The 14,034-nt window shown below is 49.1% G+C and overlaps 1 protein-coding gene across 3 annotated transcripts in view; it reads left to right on the plus strand.

Annotated features, from left to right (window-relative positions):
- The window catches only part of IFT140 (intraflagellar transport 140), an 80,686-nt gene extending 67,800 nt beyond the window's left edge, over window positions 1-12,886 (plus strand). For all 3 annotated transcript variants that reach the window (XM_017808830.1, XM_017808829.1, XM_017808831.1), the window contains 12 exons: window positions 4,188-4,365; window positions 6,528-6,718; window positions 7,629-7,724; window positions 8,063-8,195; window positions 8,285-8,428; window positions 8,799-8,927; window positions 9,135-9,317; window positions 9,979-10,185; window positions 10,348-10,560; window positions 10,643-10,809; window positions 11,755-11,896; window positions 12,454-12,886. In XM_017808830.1, coding sequence (XP_017664319.1) covers window positions 4,188-4,365; window positions 6,528-6,718; window positions 7,629-7,724; window positions 8,063-8,195; window positions 8,285-8,428; window positions 8,799-8,927; window positions 9,135-9,317; window positions 9,979-10,185; window positions 10,348-10,560; window positions 10,643-10,809; window positions 11,755-11,896; window positions 12,454-12,642 — 1,972 coding nt within the window. In that variant the 3' untranslated portion in view covers window positions 12,643-12,886. The remainder of the gene's footprint in view (window positions 1-4,187; window positions 4,366-6,527; window positions 6,719-7,628; window positions 7,725-8,062; window positions 8,196-8,284; window positions 8,429-8,798; window positions 8,928-9,134; window positions 9,318-9,978; window positions 10,186-10,347; window positions 10,561-10,642; window positions 10,810-11,754; window positions 11,897-12,453) is intronic.
- Window positions 12,887-14,034: the final 1,148 nt, after the last annotated feature.

The raw sequence follows: 14,034 nt of genomic DNA on the forward strand, positions 1-14,034 counted from the left end.
TTCTCCTTCTCCTTCTCCTTCTCCTTCTCCTTCTCCTTCTCCTTCTCCTTCTCCTTCTCCTTCTCCTTCTCCTTCTCCTTCTTCTTCTCCTTCTCCTCCTTCCTTTCCCTTCCCTTCCTCCCCCTTCCCCCTGCCTGCTCCTGCTGGGTACCATGAGTGCTACTATTCATTTGGATGGCAAATCTCTAACAAATAATGTGGTGTTATAAAAAGTGTCTGTTGTCCCTGGTCACTGCAGTGTGGAGATGCTGGCAGTGGCTTTGCAGGGTGAAGGTAAAACAGGTTCTGGCTGAAGGTCTCCACGTCTTTCTTCAGGAGCTGTGGAGGATCAGTCCCATGGATCAGTCCCACTGTCCTGGCCCCAGCCAGGTTTGGGAACGTGGATCTGCTGTGTTATCCCCTAGGGTTTTGGTGACACAGGGTCTGTGCCACTGCTCAATGCTCTATGGTGGTCTGTGGTTTGTGCCTGTCAAGGGAGACCCTCTGTGGTAGTTTGATTTTGTAAAGTACTTTGGATTTTTTTGTGTTTCACAGGGTGGTGTTTCTCTGGCACCTTTCTAGATTTTTAATAAGATATAATAAACAATATATTCAAATAATAAATACAAACAAATACACTGATGAGGACAAGAGGAAATGGCCTCAAGCTGTGCCAGGGGAGATTTTGGTTGAATATTGGGGAAAATGTCTTCGTGGAAAGGATTACCAGGCATTGAACAGGCTGCCCAGGGCCATGGTGGAGACACCATCCCTTCAGAAAGTGTGTGGATGTGGCACCTGGGGACATGGTTTAGTGATGAACACGGTGGTGATGCTGGATTGTTGGTTGGACTCGATGATCTGAGAGGGTTTTTCCAACCTTGGTTTGTCTGTGATTCTGTGATTCCATGTAATGGATGCACATGGATGTTGCAGTGTCAGAAATACTTGTGTACCTCAGCAGCAGTAGGGGGAGTGTGGTGCTAAGATGAAAGGTCTCCCAAAGCAGAAACAGTTGTCTAATATTTTGCTCCATGAAGAAAATTGCAATAATACGTGTATGCAGTGTCCTTCTTATGAGAGATGTGTCTGCTGGAGAAAACCAGCCTCTGCTGCAGCTCCACAGGGACCAGGGAGGGCTTGGGTGTGGGCTTTGCCCTGTGCAGCTGCTGACCAAACCCAGGGGGGTACAGGAGTCCTCTGGGCACAGCAGGGCTGGGTTCCTTAGGTGAAACACTCCTTCGGGTGGTTCTGGAGGGCAGAGGCAGGAGAAGGGATGGTCAGAGGGAGGCAATGGTCTCACGTGTCATGGGTACTTGTGCTGGTGAGCTGCTCTGATCATGTCTCTTAGAATCATGAAATGGTTTGAGTTGGAAGGGACTTTAAGGACCATCTAGTACCAACCCCCTGCCATGGGCACAAACACCTTTCTTTGGTGTCCCTCTTGTCTCTTGCTGTGGTCTCTGTGCTGGATGAGTCAACGCAAGCTCAGCTCTGCTCTGCTCTGAAGACTCCCAAATTCAGTGTCTTTGGTCAGGTTTGACCCCAGTGTGCTCATCCCCAGCTGGGGCTGGCAGGATAAAACCAACCACAGAGCACATTGACTGGAGAAGTTTCTCCCTCTGAGTTTGTTGCTGCTCCCACACAGCCTGGAGCCTCTCAGGTTCATTTGGCAAATGGTTTGGAGCGGAGGGAGAAGGGGTGGGATGGCAGAGCCCCAGCTCCTCAGGGCAGAGGCACCTGGGTGTCCAGGTGGCCCACAGACAGGTTGAGGGGGGCAAGAGCTCCCAAAGAGGAGTCCTGGGGAAGCAGCTCCCGCTGAATTTTGACATTGGCAGGAGCTGTTGCCATCCAGGAAAGCATAACGGAGCTGAGATGATGAGCAGCATCTCCCAAATCCTGCTGTGACTCTCGCACGCTGTTATCTTTTAACTTTGTACTTTAAAATACAGTCTGTTGTCTGTTTCCTTTCAAAAGTTTCCACTCCCTGTAGTCTAAATAAGAATCCTCATCCGCTCTCCTGTTCGAGCCCATGAACTCTCATCTTCCTGCACGGAGGGACTACTGATCTGTCAGAGCTCTGAAAAATAAAGACTGATTTCCTTTCAGAAACTCACTGTTAGTCAGCTTGACAAAGCCCAGCACAGACATGCGTTCCTTCACCCAGAGCCAAATGGCTGTTGGCAGCTTCTTCTGGCACACTGCAGAGCTTGGAAAATGTATTTCTTCTCCCTGTCTGCTGTGAAGTGCAGCTGTGCCCAGCTTTTCCTAGGGACAGAACTCACTGGCCATGTTGATCACAGCTGGGTGACCATAACTAGCACCATGTTAATCATGTCAATGTTCTTTAAAGGTGTTTTTCCCACTTTTCCCAATTCCAGGTGGCTGGAATAGAAGAGAAACCGGTTCCATCTTTTCAGAAATTAGGAAGGTCACATCTGCTGACACAAGGAATCATTTCTGTACTGAGTGGCACAGAAGGATCTAGTGCTAGTTTCTATTAGGCCCTTCCATGTCATGCTTTTCTAAACCAGCTAGAGGGGGGACATTTTCACTTCTGATCCTGCTTTATTTTCTCTGCACTGTTTGGCCTTGATGAAGTCTATGTCACATATTTATGCTGATTACTACCTGAAAGCTTTATACCAGTTGCACTGTAAATAAAAGATGCTCTAATTGTAAAGTAAATTAGGCAAAATATATTTCCTGTGCCTTTCTTTAGTGCAAGTGTTGGAGAGCACGTCGTGGCTCTCCTGCTCTGCTGCTTCCCGGTTAGTCACTTTCCCCTGTTTATGCAGGGCTTTCCCACAGCTGCTGCAAACACAGAAACATTTTAGTAAGAGGAAAACTGGAAGGGAATTTGGTGGCAGGACTTGAAATGCCATTCTATTCTATTATTTTCTTCTTTTTTTCCCCTGCTTTTATAATTTAGATCTTTACTTCCTGCCGTGGTGGTGCCTGAGCACTGCACTGTGGGGTGCCTGGGCACCCCCTCTGCTGGGGGTGGCGTGCTGAAAAAAACCATATTTTCAATGCTCACAGCTTTTATTAGTCAAACAGATTGCATGTAATTCTGAAGAGCCTCAAATGTGAATAGAATGTGTGCAAATCTTTGCTTGTCCCCCACTGTGATGGTCAGTTGTGTCATGGTCCTACTGTACCTGCCATTCCCGCTGGGAGCGTGGTGCTCCACCCGTCCCTGCCTTGCCTGGGCAGAAGACTTTGCAGTGGGTAACTGTGAGCTTATAGCTCTGACTAGTTCTCATTCTGTGCATCACAAAGCTCCTTTTGCCAGTTTTATGCAAGTTTTAAAGTAGAACATGATTGTTTGGTCAGTTGTTTCCTTGTTCCCTGTTACTGAGTGCAACTGTTGGGCTCTCAGTAGCTGTTCCATGTGTGAACTACTCAGGACAGCAGCAGGATGTTTCCAGTGTGAAGTTTATGTACATAAGACTTTTCTCCTGCTTTTAATTTTGATTTCTGAACATTGACTTGGGGGTATTGTCAGTGTCTATAGGTTGCAGCTACAGCAAGAACCACAGAGATGGGCACTTTATGTATGTGCAAACACAGAATCACAGATGGGTTTGGGTGGGAAGGGACCTTAAAGACCATCTAGTTCTATCCCCTACCATGGGCAGGGACACCTTCCACTAGACCAGGTTGCTCTGAGATCCATCCTTGGATACTTCCAGGGGTGGGGCAGCCACAGCTTCTCTGGACAACCTGTGCCAGGGCATCACCACCCTCACAGGGAAGAATTTCTTCCCAATACCCAATCTAAATCTCCCCTTTTTCAGCTTAAAGCCATTCCCCCTTGTCCTGTCACTCCAGGCCCTTGTCCACAGTCCCCCTCTAGCTCTCTTGGAGCCCCTTTAGGCCCTGGAAGGGGCTCTCAAGTCTCCCTGGAGCCGTCTCTTCTCCAGGTGAACACCCCTAGCTCTCCCAGTCTGGCTTCAGAGGTGTAACTGCAGTTGTTTAGACACTGGTGCAAATCAAACCCCACAATGTCTCCTTAAGCCTGGGGTCATCAAGCTCAAGAACTGCCCTTTGTGTGTGAGCCTGTTTCTGTTCCTCTGCAATCTTCACAGAGCACCTGGAGTCTCTGTGACACCCACTGAGTCCTGATGGTTCCCCTGTCGCTCGCTCTCCTCGCCCCTCCCCTGCCTCCCCCAACACGGTTACAGCTCTGCTCTTCTCTCCCGCAGTGAGGCCGTCTGGGAGAGCATGGCTCGCATGTGTGTGAGGACTCAGAGGCTCGACGTTGCCAAAATCTGCCTGGGGCACATGGGCCACGCCAGAGGAGCCAAGGCACTGCGGGAGGCTGAGCAGGAGCCGGAGCCCGAGGCCAGGGTGGCCGTGCTGGCCATCCAGCTGGGAATGCTGGTAAATCCCAAGCTGGGCAGGGTTTATATCAGAGTTCTGCTCTCATGTGAAAAACTGCTGAATGAAAGAAACTGCTCACTGAAGGAGACATCTTTTAAGGATGGTTTATGTGTGAAGCATTTAACAGAAAACCTGTTATCTTCAGGCATAAGTCTCTTTCAAGCTTAATCATTCTAGTTTTGAATGCATTAAAAAGGGATGTATTTTATTGTAGCTAAAATGTTTCCACAAACATATTTTAAGGTCTGAGATGCGAAATGCAAGTTACATTTTGACATGTTTATTTGTAGAGTGAAAGGCTAGAGCTGTGTGCTGCCACAGAGCGAGGGCTGGCCTGAGGTGTTGAAGGAGTTTAGGCAAAATAGATGTTTCTGTTGGGGCTGGAGAGCTCTGGTCAGTCACATTCGCTGCCTGTGCTGTCCCCACACTCAGATTTCCATCCTGTGTGAGCAAGAACTTGGCTGGATCCCACCCAGCCAGAGGTCATGGTCAGGCTGCTCCCCAGAGTTTGGTGTATGGGACAACTGTCCCTCATTCCTCCACCTGGAGCCCAGCCTGGCAGCAAATGCCCCAAAGTGGACCTTGCCTTTCCCATGTGTCTGTGTCTGAGCCCACCTTCCCTGACTGCCAAGAGAATGGAGATCTACGCTGGGTTTGAGACCAGCATTGTCATGTGGATTGAAAATTGAGTGGTGCTGTTGAATTAGAGGTGAGTATATTCCACTCATTCACATCTTCATCAATGATCCGTAATAAAAACACATATTTCTAGTTTGGGAACCATAAGACATCCAGGCATCTCATCTGTAAGAGGGAAAAACTGGGAAAGAATTGATGAAATACCCCACAGTCTATAGGAAATAATGATAAAAAATGGCAAAGTGCTATGACAGCAAAAATCTGATTAGGGCTGTGTTTGAGGAGACGCCACATCCTGAGGCCTAGGTTTGGTAACTCCTGTCTGTGTATTCAGGGCAGCTACAGCTGGAATGTGATGTCCACCCTTAAGTATCTCATTAGTAGAAAAAAAATGTTGATGAATTGGAAGAAGTTCAGAGAAAACCACTGCAAATTGTTCAGCTCTTGGAAAGGTTTCACAGGCAAGGAAATCTTTAAGATGGCCCAATAGTTAGAATTTGCCTTGAAAAGGTGTTTAGCAGTCTACAACTATTTGAAGATCATAAATGCTGGAGAGATAGAGAGTAACTATTCTGAGTTAAAATTAAGAAAAAAAGAAAAATTCAAACTAAATGTTTGGGAAAGCTTCCTGGCAGAGAAAGCCACGAGGCTGAAAAGTGTCAGTGCTTCTTCACTTGGATATTTAGATCTGTTGGGAGAGGTGGAGGGGAACTGCAGCAAAACAAATGCAGTTCCACTGTTTTTTTCCATCTCGTACAGAATCCTAGGGCAGGCATCTTCCTTTTCCACTTTCTATGCTTTTTTGAATTTGAAACAATGAGACAGAAACTATTTTTCTGTCTTGGACAGATAATCTCAATTTACTAAATATAGTGTTCAGCTGGACAGCAGTTGGGTGGAGCAGGAAAATGCTCCTTCCACAGGAGTGAGCACCTCTCAGCGTGTAAAAATAATAGTTTCAAATTTGCTCGCCTTTGCGTCAGCATCAGCAAAGCCCTCCTGTTCTAATTCTGTCATAAACTGATGGCATTTATTCCAAGGAATGGAGTTCAGTTGTCCACAAACAGCATTGCTGCCTCTCAGACCTGCTGGGAGGTCACAGGGGTTCCCTTGGCTCGTAGCACATGAATTCCAAAACCCCAATTGCCAGGACCTTCTCCCAGGCCTCACCCTGGATGGACAGCATGGCTGTACCCCCCCCCCCAGCATATCTCCCTTGTCTGGTGGTCCACACTCCTGATGGCAGCGTTTAATCATCCATGTCTTGCTCCTGTCACCCCCTAGTTGATCCCATACAATAAATGCCAGGATCTGAGTGCTTTCCTTATTTTTACATAAACATCCTGTTTCCCAGTAACGTGCTATTCCAGGCTACATATATGTAGTTGTTGAGCCCTCTGCCTGAGCGATTGTTGCTCCGATGGCACTGCAGTGCCCTGCACAGGTGACGTGCTCCGTGGTGCCCGTGGGACCCATGTGAGGCGTGGGCACGGCTGACGGGATTTCGGGTGTTTCCCCCGCAGGAGGACGCAGAGCGACTGTACAAGGCCTGCGGACGGTTCGACCTCCTGAACAAGTTCTACCAGGCCTCCAACCAGTGGCAGAAGGCCCTGGAAACGGCCGAGGCCCAGGACCGGGTCCACCTGCGCACCACCCACTGCAACTACGCGAAGCACCTGGAGGCAGCCGGGGAGCAGAGCCTGGCGCTTGCCCAGTAAGCACCGGCCTGGGACACTTGGAGCCTTCTCCTTGTGCAGGCAGGCAAAGGGGGACGTCTGATGGTGATAATTAATTAAAGGCTTTTCCTGTTTCTGGTGCTTTCTACCTCACAGAGTGAAAGCATTCCCAGTGAAACTTCACAGTACCTTCTCAGGCGAATAACGTATAGTGTCAGAAAGGTCAAGAGTCTGTCAGGGCCAGGAGCTGAACCCCACTCATATCCAATCCTGTGCTTGTCGCTGGAAGACCACTTCCGTCTTTTCCTTACTTTTCCTGAGAGTCCCAGACACAACTGCTGGAGCAGAATTTAGTTCGCCTTGGTTGCTTCTGGTGTCTGGTCCTCTCCTGTGACCGCTGAGTCCATGAGAAGCTAAGGGAGGGGATTTTTAATGTCTTAGATTTGTTGTCTGAAATCTTGCTTTTATATGAGTTTTACCATATGAAGTCTCCATAATAATACTAATACTAATGATGATAACAATGATGATGACAGTAATAATAATACAATAATGTCACTGCTGTCAGAGTCAAAGCAGAGCTCTGCTGTGCTCAGGCAGACCCACTGGGGGCCATGGCGGGCAGAGGGGTGAGGAAAAGTGGGTGCTGGGCTAAGGGCGGTGGCAGAGGCTGATGTTGCAGTGGGTGGCAGAAGGATGAGGCACAATGAAGTATTTACTGCCCTGTGGTCACAGAACACACCTCCCTCATTCCGGTACCATTGAACTTTTAATTTTTGATGATGGTGGTGGACTGCAACTGGTCTTACAGTGAACTTATACAACTGAAGGAGTCGTTGCCAGTGTTGTCAGTGGATGGCTGGCAAACAAAAATGGATGTTTTACATAGAAAGTGAGCTAGTAAAGGACGTTGTCATTTCACATGTAATATGTTCTTCTTCTCCGCAGCTATGAGAAGTCAGACACACACAGGTTCGAGGTGCCGCGAATGCTCTCTGAAGACTTACAAGCCCTGGAGAACTACGTCAACAAGATGAAAGACAAGTCAGTGCTAGCTCATTCCTTCTCCCGCATGGGGCTGTCAGGTCTGAAATACAACTCATGATGAAAGCAGGGATGGAGGAGTGTGACTCCTCTCAGCCACATTCAACCCCTGCCTCATCCATGTTATGATCCTCCCACAGCTTTTCAGGATTATCTTGCTTAAGAACTGCCACACTGGTTCTCCAGGCTGACCTCCTGTATAGTGCAGACCTTGCAGTGTCACCCTTGGGTTGAGGTGAAGCCTGTGTTCTAAAAAACTCGTCTAGTCTGTATTCAAGCTCTCCAGGAGTGAAAAACACAGCCTCTTGTTACTGCAGTCAATACCATTGCTTTTCCAGGAGCTTGTGGAAGTGGTGGGCGCAGTACCTGGAGAGCCAGTCAGACCTGGAATCTGCGCTGCAATACTATGCACTGGCTCAGGATTACTTTTCCCTCGTCCGTGTCCACTGCTTTCAGGGCAACATTCAGAAGGTGAGGCAGCCTACTCCCACCTGCTCCCAGAGCTCTTATTCCTGGGATGGGTACAGGCACCAAGTAAAGCCATGTGATGCCCTTTGCAGGCTGCTGAAATTGCAAACAAGACGGGGAACTGGGCAGCCTCCTACCACCTGGCCCGGCAGTACGAGAGCCAGGAGGACATCAAACAGGCCGTGCACTTCTACACCCGGGCCCAGGCCTTCAACAATGCCATCCGCCTCTGTAAGGTACGGGGAGAGGGACAAAACCCGCACACAGGGAAGGCAGAACGAGGTGTTTGTGCCCATTCTCTCCCATGAGACACTGCCTGCTCATGGACAGCCCACGGTGAAGGTGCTCCTGTTTTCTGCTGCCATCTTCTACCAAAGGTGGATCAATGCAGCTTTGGTGGTTTGGGACAGTATTTTGTTGTACAGCTCATCAGAAACTGCCTGAAAGAAATTACCATAATTGAAGCTCAAAGTCACTGGGGTTATAGAGGTTTTACACAGAAGGGGGTGATGGTATTATACTGTGTGACAGCACAAAGCCACAGCCTTGCCAGAATTACAAAACTTGTGTCTGCACACCCCGAGCCAAACCTTTGCTTTTGAACAGGCAAACAATTTAGATGATCAGCTGATGAACCTGGCTCTCCTGAGCTCACCAGAAGACATGATAGAGGCAGCCTGCTATTATGAGGAAAAGGGGGAGCAGATGGACAGAGCTGTCATGTTATACCACAAGGTAAATATTTTTTTAGTAAAAACTCTCAAACCCTAAACAAAGCAGTTCCTACAGCAGAGGAATGTTAAATCAACTGTAGTTCTTACTATATCCTGATGATTAGTCATTTCTTTGTGGTGGGTAATGCTTTATTAACCCTTTCCAGGGCATCCTGTGAACTGGCTCTGTAGTACTTTAGTCTTTGAAGCCTCATTCGTAATTTTGCAGGCAGGACACTTCTCCAAAGCCCTGGAGCTGGCCTTTGCCACGCAGCAGTTTGGGGCCCTGCAGCTCATTGCTGAGGACCTGGATGAGAAGTCAGACCCAGCCCTGCTCGCCCGCTGCTCCAGGTTCTTCGTGGAACACGCTCAGTATGAGAAGGCAATGGAGCTGCTCCTCACGGCCAAGAAGGTGAGCTGAGCCCTCTGGTCCCCCCTGCACAGGTAGAGGAGGTGTGTACCTGCATACAGACATTTATCTGCGCAGGTAAACAGATACACAGAGACACTTGCAGGGTTTAAAGTTTCCTCTCAAGCCAAGGACTCAGCACCTTGCCAGAGTGCTGGGTACCAGACCCATCCTGTGCCCACTCCTCTGGCTGCCTTTCTGCCATGTTCTGCAAGGGCACAGTAGCCCTTTTCTGGGCTAAAAGCTCTTGTATAACCTAGTCAGAATTTGTTCCAATAAGGGAAGTACCAAAATATTTCACAAAGTCTTTCGATTTATTTGTACTTGCTGAAAACCTAATGTTATCAATCATGCCTAACAAATCTGACTTGTATGACTGAAAATTCAGAGTCCAAATGACTGAATCTTCAGTGGCAGCCTTGTGTCCACTGAGAGAACAGGTGAGAACCAGTGGTGTCATGGAAGAACAAACATGTTCTTAGCAAACAAAATGGGACAGTGTGTGCCTGAACAGGGGCTGACGTCGGGGCATGTAACTACACCCGTGTTCCAGAGCATCCTCAGCTGCTTGTGTGTGTAGCTGGTTTCTGTAGGTTACACTACAAGCAACATGAGGTATCACAGTAGTGTTTGCAACATCTCATTGCTCCCTTGCTCCCACCAGTACCACGAAGCTCTGCAGCTCTGCCTGGAGCAGAACATGACCATCACCGAGGAGCTGGCTGAGAAGATGACGGTCTCCAAGGACTCCCAGGACCTCCCTGAGGAGTCCCGGAGGGAGCTGCTGGAGCAAATTGCCGACTGCTGCATGAGACAAGGCAACTATCACATGGCCACAAAGAAATACACACAAGCAGGAAATAAGTTAAAGGTCAGCCTGGATGGCCTCAAAACAAGGGTGTTTTGAAAAGTAAACCTTGGAGCAGACTTCCTACAGTAACTACCCAGACAAAGCTTCTGAGCCATCTTGCCTGGTGTTTTTGCATTCACAATATTTTCCCTCTCTCCCCCGTGCCCCTATTTCCATTGCCAGGCTATGAGGGCACTGCTGAAATCTGGGGATACCGAGAAAATTGTCTTCTTTGCGGGAGTTTCCAGACAGAGAGAGATTTACATCATGGCAGCCAACTACCTGCAGTCGCTGGATTGGCGTAAGGATGCAAAGATTATTGCGAACATCATCAGCTTCTACACCAAAGCAAGGGCCCTTGACCTCCTGGCAGGTTTCTATGATGCATGTGCTCAGGTACTGCCCATTCTGTGACTGCTGAACATGTTTGGTTTGGTAGCTCTGGAGCAAGACCTTCATCTCCTTTCTCCTCTTGCAGGTAGAGATTGATGAGTATCAGAGCTACGAGAAAGCCCACAGAGCGCTGGCAGAAGCCTACAAGTGCCTTTCCAAGGCAAAGGCCAGAAGCTCTGTGGAACAGGAAAGCAAACTTGCCCACCTGCAAAGCAGGATGACCCTGATGAAGCGGTTCATTCACGCTCAGAGGTGAGCTGCAGCACACAGAGCATGGAAACTAAGTGACAGAAATATCCTACCAGAACAGAAGTTGTACCAGCACCTGCAGTTAAAAAAATAATTTGCAGCCTCGCTTCTAAAAGCTGCTGGGACACTTTTCTGGCAGGGAAACCATGATGTGATTTTTAGAAGTGCTGTTGACATTAAAGGTGGAAAGGCAGCCTGAAAGAGAAGGAAGTGTCTGGAGCAAGGGAGGTGTAGCCAGAAAGGTGATTATCACAGAATGGTTTGGGTTGGAATGGACTTAAAGACGATCTTGTTCCACCCCCTGCCATTGGCAGGGACACCTTCCACTGTCCCGGGTTGCTCCAAGCCCCGTCCAACTTAGCCTTGGACACTTCCAGGGATGGGGCAGCCACCGCTTCTCTGGGCAACTGTGCCAGGGCCTCACCACCCTCACAGCCAGGAATTTCTTCCTAATACCCAGCCTACATCTACCCTTCTTCAGCTTAAGGCCATTCCCCTTTGTCCTGTCACTTCAGGCCCTTGTCCAAAGTACCTCTCCAGCTCTCCTGGAGCCCCTTTAGGCCCTGGAAGGGGCTCTCAGGTCTCCCTGGAGCCTCCCCTTCTCCAGGTGAATACCCCCAGCTCTCCCAGCCTGGCTCCAGAGCAGAGGGGCTCCAGCCCTCGGAGCACCTCCATGGCCTCCTCCGGACTCTCTCCAGCAGCTCCACATCCTTGTGCTATTGTTCCCCATATCTGGAGGCAGCTCTGCAGGGGAGTCTCACCTGAGGGGGCAGAATCCCCCCCTCCCCTGCTGCCCACGCTGGGGGATCAGCCCAGGACATGGGGGAATTCTGGGTTTTGTTTGGGTTTCTCTCATGAAACATAATTCAGCAAAACCTCTTCCCTGTCCTTGGCCTGACAAGCTGAACACTCCCTGGGCTGTGACAGTTGCCTTTTGCCCTTTACTAGAGTTTACCCTGAGGACCCCAAGGAAGCAGTCAGGCAGTGTGAACTGCTCCTGGCTGAGCAGGACTTTGACGATGCCCTCCGGCACGGAGATGTTCTGGGATTTCTGCTTCAGCATTATGCAAAAGTGGAGGAATTCCACATGGTGAGTGAAGCCTTAATTCTTCCAACCTACAGAGCCCATACTGTACACCTGTGCAGCCTGGTGGAGCGTGGCTCTCACAGAGGAAGGCATTCCACAGCAGGAGCTGAACTGCAGAGCAGGGTGGGGCACAGCTCAGGAACTACATCCGTATTTTTCACTTCACGGGATGCAAAGAGAAAAAGAAAGCTTCCATCACACAGAGCATAAACGGTGGTGGATTCTTAAGCATTCCCAGTTATGAGAACGGAGGGTCTGTCCGGGTGAGTGCCTCAGCAATCACACCACACTGTGTTTGCCACCTGGCCAGAGAAGAAAGCAAACTGTAAAATTGCAGTTATTTGAGGAAATGGTGAATCACTCCTTCAGGGCAGATGTGCCACACACCCCCAGTGCTCCCACTGAACTGTGACCTGCTGCTGTGATGGAACGTGAGGATGCCAAGGGCAAGTTCCTCCAGCTGTGCTGATTAACCTCATTTCTGATGTGAAAAGCACATTAAATGGATTACTGGGGCCTGTAGCACTGCAGCCCTGACAGTGATCTCTGCATTCCTTTAGGCTTACCGCTGCCTGGAAGAGATGCAGAAGAGAATTCCAGCCTCCCACCTGAGCTACTTCGTGTCCCCAGAGACCTTGGAGGCCGTGCACCGAGGGGCAGGCGTGCCCCTAAGCCCAGCCCTGGCTCCAGCACACACAGAAAACAGGGAGGTGGAAGAAGAAGTGGCTGATGAAGTGGAGAACTCCTGACACTGCAAAGCTGACTTTAATGCCAGGTCTTTTATTGCACCCTCATTAGGGGTCCCGGATCAGTCACGTGCAGCTGCCACAGGGCTTTTTGGTTATTACCAAGGAATATATTTTTCCTGCTTGACTGTACAAGCAACAGTATTGGAGTTAATAGGCTCTCTCAAACACAACATACAGAGGTTCACGTGTACATCCTGTTAAAAACCTGGCTTTAGTATTTTAATAAATTTGAGACAGAAAAAAACCAGTAAGAACTGCATATTCAGGCCTTTTTCCGAATCCAGAAAAGAGCTGAGTAACTGAAGTAGAAACCATGAGTTGACAAAATTCTCAAGTACAACTTTGATCTATAATTCCCTAGAAGCGAGACCTTCTAAAAACAATCTCCATCCCATTTGGAAGGAGCATGGTTAAAAAATCAATCTACCCCCTCCTGCAGGCTGAAGGCAGACTTCCCCCACCCAAAGCTTCTGTATTTAAATACATCAGAGGGTCATGTGGGGGAGACCACTTACAGACATCTGGGCTAAACCTCAGAGCCACGGAATGGCTGGGCTGGAAGCGACCCTGGATGCCTCCTGGTCCAAACCCTGCTCAAGGGGGGGGTCACTCTGAGCAAGTGAAGCTTCCTTCTCACAGGGAAGCTCCTTCTCCAAACACCAGTTACATCTAGCCACTCTGTTCTAGTCATATTTTCAGATGCAAATTTCTCCGCTGGCACAAGCAGGACTGTGAGAAGTGAAGCTCAATGTACCAACCAAGCTCCTGCTCACCTCTCAGCTTGTCAGCCCACCCCACCAAGGGGTAGTAATCAGGTCACTCACGCATCTCTTACCAACCAGCCCTTCTGCTTAAATGATTTTTCTTTTTCATGTTTTGTGACTTGCTTCAAAACTTGGGGTGAATATAAAGTTTTTAAATTGCTTTTGGAGAAGAAGAGTGGGGAAGATTTTAAGGTCAAAATCTGAATGTTAGTTAGGTCCAGCACATTTTCAGCAGTTCAGTGTAGCTATCCAGTGTTTGCATCCCATCAGCAGTGCCATTCCATGCCACCCCTTCCAGCAGCAGGCCAACAGCTGTCACCCCAAACTGCCTGCTCAGGGGTGCAGGAGCCTTTGTCAGGGGCAGGTCAGAGTGGCAAGTGGCCACCCCCAGCTCTCCTGTTTGTCTGACAAGAAGGCTCCATGAGATCTTCCCTGTATTTTTAGCTGAGTGCTCAGACCTGCCAGGGTTATAAATAGCTGGGTGGGGGCTGGGGGAGGATGGCAGTGCTCGCTGCCTTCCTGCATCTGTACTCGCTGTACCGGATACCAAGAGCTCACTCAATTGGCCTCCACTACAAAGTCCAGATGTCAAGTCAGACCTGCTGGCTCACAGCTCAGCACCCTTCCC

The sequence above is a fragment of the Lepidothrix coronata genome, unplaced genomic scaffold (genome assembly GCF_001604755.1).
Source record: "Lepidothrix coronata isolate B3197 unplaced genomic scaffold, Lepidothrix_coronata-1.0 Scaffold24, whole genome shotgun sequence".
NCBI lineage: Eukaryota > Metazoa > Chordata > Aves > Passeriformes > Pipridae > Lepidothrix > Lepidothrix coronata.